Below are 6,000 nucleotides of genomic sequence, written 5' to 3' on the forward strand. Positions count from 1 at the left end.
GATAAAGAATATTTTGTTAATAAAATCAAGACGAACCACAAACTGAATTCTGTGTCCGTTTGTCCCCCTCACCAACAAGAGCACTTGGGCACTTTTTAATACATATATTGGTCAAAGTGTCCAAAGCATGGATAGTACTGGCATCCCTGGGTGGCTTTGAATGGAAGTATTGTATAACCTCCAAAGTCAAATTTACAAACCTTGAACTCTTGGATATTCAGTTTCAGCCTGAATTTAAGAGGGTAGCTGCCCCACATGATGGCCAAGATACATGCGGATGAAAGAGTGTGAACATTTCCAACCAATGATCAGGCTACAAACCAGGTGTTTGTCATGTGTGGAAGACAAATAGCCAGTGTTATTACAGGATCGGGGACCCATGAGAAAGGAAATCTTAACATAGGCTAGTATAGGGTCTGGAATCTACAGAAACAGAGGCAAGGAAGCCAAATACAGTGTTAGAGGACCAGTGAGGTGATGAGAAGTCAGGGACCTGCAACGATACAGGGACGCTAGATCAGGACTCAGTGATAATTATTTTGTTTGACTGCATTCAAGCAAACATACAAAAGCAACCATATTCTATATTTTACCATATCTAGTTTTTTTTTAAAAACCTGTTTAAATAGGGATATTTATTAAATTTACCCTTTATAATCAGGCTTCAGAAATATAAATTTGAAGTCCAGAAATGTGCATCTCCGTTGGTTGAACAGCATTATTTCAGTGTGAACTGGACTTTTTGGACATTCCAAAGACTTTAAAAGTAAGATCTTATGTTTATATAAAGACTTTGTCCCAAAGAGCTTTAAAGTTAATGGTAACTAGTGTGAAATAAAATTGCACGGAGTAATTTTAAAATACAGTCATTGTTCTGATCTAAGAAATAAGACAGCTGATTTGCTTGTAGCAAGGTCTCAGAAGCAGCAGATATTGATTGCGAGACAAGACCAGACCAAAATATCCTCCTTCAAAATATTTCCACGTCCACGTGAAAGGCGGGTAGGGCCTTGGATGACTGTCTCATCCAAAAGAAGTGACACCTTCAGCAAGAAAATTCACGAGTACTGCAATGGCAATTCCATCTGAATTGTGTTGAAATCTTTGATGTGGAATTTGAATCCAAAATCTTCTGACACAGAAGGAAAAATGCCAATGTCGAGTCACAACCAACAGCATTACACCTACATATTCATGCATACGATAAAACTCAGCTACATATCCATACTCTTGATCCTCTAAGAAATGTAGTTAATTGAATACTGTATCTGTTGTTCTCGACTTAGTCTCAGCGTATGTTGTAAGTTTGTTGAATTTGAAAATTTCATTTCATCCAAGTTTTTTTCCCCATCCGTGCTGCATCAGCTCTCCCTGCTGTTCTGCATATGATTTTATTTCCAACCTGTTACCATGTAGGATAGTAGTCAAAACTGCAGTGCATTTTTGAAAGTTGAGACCTTTAAAAGGACAATAGTCATCATGAGTGTGTTACTTGCATGATAAGAGAACCTTATGTCAAGCCTAGAAAACATTGTGCGTTAAGTACAGGAGTACTACACTTCCCTTAACCCTCAGCACTCCAAAATTTGTATTGTTTCTTCAGTTGGCAGCTTTAAAAAAAAAATGATTTGATCATTCAAATATATAGTGTAGAGATGTAAGCAACAAAACATTAAATTTAAACAAAAGCAGTAGTATAATCAGTGTTTGTTTAATATTTGCACAAATCTTGGAAAGGTGACAAAACCACAAATTATGTGAAATTAACTCAGTGTGAAAGGATAGCCTTAGTTACTAGTGTTTCTAGTATGTCCATGTTGTGTCTGATATGTTTCTTTTGTATCTATTCAAATATAAAGTCTGAGATAAGCATTTCCCAGTGATACACAAAACACATTGTGCTGTATTTTTAATACTGTGGAATTTTTCTAATTTATTAATTACTGTAACTTTTAACATGTTTCAATATTCTTCTAAGCAGTAATAGCTTTTCAAAGATTTTAATGATACAGCCTATTGATACACTATCATTCTGTAACATGGAGTTGTAGGATGCAACTTTAGCCTATAATATTGCAGGTTTTCAGTTGATAATCTCACCAATTCCAAATGCTAAAAAGAACACTAAAACACATCTCTGAAATCCAGTATCCACCTTGGCAACTGGCTGCAGGATTGTAGTGTCACCTATCAGCATTTACAAATGATGAGTAGTATGAGCAGTGCAAGCTTTTGGTGTGGGATGATGCCTCAATAGCAAAAATATTAGAATGTGTGATATAATTGGTTTATTTTGGATATATTCAATGACTAATATTTCATTGCTAAGAAAGTTAAGTATGATAAGTCTGATAATTTTATCAGACTTTTAATGACTAATATTCTTCAAGACAGAAGAAAAATATGGAAAGCTTGTGACAAGGTGACATCATAAGTATTGTGCTATTCAACATTGTGAAAAATGGAACTCTAGCTTATTTCAGTTTTCAATTTACTCAGTTTATTAATTCCTGAACTAGCAATGAAGAATGGAAAGCAATGTTTTCTGATATTAGGATGTGTGGGAGTATATTTATTTTTGGAATATGCTTTAAAGAAGAATTGGTGAGTTGCTGTGATGCATCTTCTGATTAATACACACTGCTGTCACTGCATCAGCAGTGGAGGAGTGAATAGTTAAGATGGTCAATGGTGTGCAGCCTGCTTTGTCCTGGATGGTGTCAAGCTACGTGTGTTGTTGGAGCTGCCACCATTCAGACAAGTGGAAACCATTTAAACATATTGCTCACTTATGTCTTGAAAATGGTGGACTAAGTAGAGAGTAAGGAGGTAAGTTACCTGCTGCTGCAAAATATCTAACCTTTGACCTGCTCTGTAACCATAGTATTACTGCTTGAGGACACGAGTTGCTCATTCTCTGCAGTAGGTAGATTGGTGAGAATTAGGTCAAATAGGTTCTGTCATCATTAGGTTTTCTCACTACCTTTTTCAGGTCCAGTCTAGCAGATTTGTCATTCACGAATCACCTGATTTGATCAGTAGTGATGTTACTGAGCCGTTCTCAGTAATTGACATTAAAGAGATTTGAGTGACTTGGTAGTCATCAAAGTTATTATGAGCCTCCATCCTGTGATGACAATCCTTTTCTGAAATGACATTTACTGAACCAGATGGAGGTTTTCAGCAAGTTAGCTTTGTGATCGCCATTATTGATATTAGATTTCTTTTATTTCAAATTTATTTCATGAACTGAATTTAAGATTCTTCAACCTGGTGGTTTTGAACTCATTGATTCGCTTATACATTATGAGTCAAGTAACTTTACCACTAAGCAACATACCCATTACACATCCAAAACACAACTCAAACTCCTGTAGTACCTGAAACCTCCAGTTTTCCAACACAGAGTTACAATGCAAAAACAATCTGTGCAAACCTGCTAGCGCCAGCTGTATTCTTAATCCTGTATGCCTATTCATTCAGATACCTATTTGATCCATCCTTAAATGTTGACATAGTCTCTGTTTCAATCACTAAATCTACTCGTGCATCCACAGCCTCAGAATGCTGTTTAGCACTTAATTTTGCAATGCACAATCTGACTGTACCTCTCATTCTGATTCCACTGGAAGCAACTTGTTTCTACACCAGCCCTGTCAAATTGTCCTTAAACTCCTCAATTCTAAATAATGAAATTTGGTTCATTGCTTTCAGTTTTCATTTTTACCTGTCTAAACTATTTGGAATGTAATGCTCTTAAGTACTACAGACCTGCTCCTCTCAGCATTGCTTTCAAACTAATCCATAACACAGATGACAGAATTTCTGTCTCCCAACTTTCTGGTTCAAGTTTGAATTCCAGGTTATCTTGCCTAACAAATGTGAATTCTATCAACCACGTATTTAACACCTTTTGATAGGTTGCTGGCAAAGCAGAAAAACATGTCTATCCAGAGTAGATAAATACCTTGCTAAGACATATATTTTTGTTCTTGTTTCCTGCTATTCCATTGCCTTGTGAAGGAAAACAAATAAAAACTGGAAGCATTATGTGTTATTTGACTCTCCCAGAAGAGTATACAGCCTAAGGTGGAAAGGGTGTGTGTTTGAGGCACACATTTAAATGCAACAAAGTTGCTGAAGCAGTTGATCTTTCCCTTTCCATCTGTTTTGATTGTTTTCATGTTTTGAAATTCTTCAGTTCTGCCAACAAGGCAAAATGTCTGGATACTTTTTTATGTGTGTATGTTTTGTTGCAGATTTATAAAGGTCCAGAAACAACATTCCAAGTTTCAAACCTCCAGTTGAACTGTGAATATCGTTTTCGTGTGTGCGCCATTCGCCAGTGCCAAGATACTCAAGGGTTTCATGATCTGATGGGCCCTTATAGTGCTACTGTAACATTATACTCTCAGAGGAATGAGACACCAGCTAACAGCAGCAAAAGCACCACAGAAGTCACAAAGACAACACAGACATTAAGTGATGAGCAGTGTGCTGCCCTCATTCTTGCTTTGTTTGCTATAGTCTCCATTTTGATTGCGTTCATTGTTCAATATTTTGTCATCAAGTAAAAAAAGTTTAGTATTTGAATGTCTCTTGCCATGTATTACTTGTGTTGTAATATCAAATAATTGTGATTGATTATGCTTTTAAATTGATACTGATATCCAGTTGTCACAAAGGCTCTTTGCCAACATCTCAGCTATTGCTTTCCCCCTAATTCATGTGTGTTACTGAAAGTCTGACCGTGTAGAGAATACCACAGAGATATGTTGAAATATTAACAGTCTCATACAGCAAGTGACATCTGTGTAAATCCAGTGGCACTTTACAATATACCCCTTAAAGCAATTGTTTTGAGTGTTGGTATAGATGTGTAAAGTTAAAGCATTGTACCGAGTTTTTTTTAAAGTAATTTACAATGTGAGATCATTTGAAAATATAGAGGTAGGGAAGGGAAAATTGATGCACTTTAGTGCAGTCTATTGAGTATATTGCAATAACAGAAATTGAGGGTATTAAATTCTGTGTAGCAAGTCAGGTAAAATGCATAACAGTAGTGAACCCAAACTGTGAAACTTTGAATCTTTAGTAGTTGTGCAATTCCTACCTCTTCTAAAATGTAGCCTAAAAGTTGAAGAGGGCCGCTTCATACTAAATTGCCAGTAAATATGGGGGAATGTGACTGTGTGGGTACAAATGTAATAGGTTTGAATATTCCGTTGCCAGGGTCTTTGCAGCACTGAAACAAATTAAATTATCACTTTTTTTTCAAAGTGTCATGCATACAAGCTATAATGTTTTTATTCACTGCTTCACAGATTATATCTCAGGCACTTTTTAATTTTAGCAGTTTATTTAAGCAAGGAAATACTTCACATTTCAATATTACATTAAGAATTCAGCTTAAATGCATAACAAATTTAATGGTTAATTTCATAGGCCTCCAGAGGTAAAATTAATCCGTAAGTGTTCAACACTATATCAGAGAAAAAACACTAACAGCATTGAATATCTCTAGAATAGCAAAACATTGTTTTGCAACAATCTTCGAAAAGAAAATAGTGATGTTCTATGTTATTAATTTATATATTTCTTAAAAAGTAGCCAACAATAATGCACTTGAGTACTTTGCAGTTGTTGTAAGTTACGCACCATTGTACAGGAGCCTGTTGTTGGACTAATATTCAATTATGCTATTTAGTATCTTTAAGAAGTTCCCCTTATTTGCACATAATCACTGAATCAGTTTTGTTAAAGGATACCTGGATTTGTTAGAATGTCACTTGCCTATCAATAATTATTTACTTATATAATTAGTGCAATTTATTCTATTTTTTGTTGCAACTGATTTCATATTTATTACAATTATAGGCATAAAATGCTAGTTAACACTTCTTGTGGTTTATGTTGTCAGATACATTGTGTTGCAAATTGTTTTGTTTTGATGTGCCACTTTATCCGAAGGAGTGAATGGGTAATATGAAAGTTGGTAAT

General features: G+C 35.5%; 1 protein-coding gene across 5 annotated transcripts in view; it reads left to right on the forward strand.

Annotated features, from left to right (window-relative positions):
- The window catches only part of fndc3a (fibronectin type III domain containing 3A), a 218,447-nt gene extending 212,945 nt beyond the window's left edge, over positions 1-5,502 (forward strand). For all 5 annotated transcript variants that reach the window (XM_060833376.1, XM_060833378.1, XM_060833374.1 and 2 more), the window contains one exon: positions 4,260-5,502. In XM_060833376.1, the coding sequence (XP_060689359.1) occupies positions 4,260-4,574 (315 nt within the window). In that variant the 3' untranslated portion in view covers positions 4,575-5,502. The remainder of the gene's footprint in view (positions 1-4,259) is intronic.
- Positions 5,503-6,000: the final 498 nt, after the last annotated feature.

Source organism: Hemiscyllium ocellatum, chromosome 12 (assembly GCF_020745735.1).
Source record: "Hemiscyllium ocellatum isolate sHemOce1 chromosome 12, sHemOce1.pat.X.cur, whole genome shotgun sequence".
Classification (NCBI taxonomy): domain Eukaryota; kingdom Metazoa; phylum Chordata; class Chondrichthyes; order Orectolobiformes; family Hemiscylliidae; genus Hemiscyllium; species Hemiscyllium ocellatum.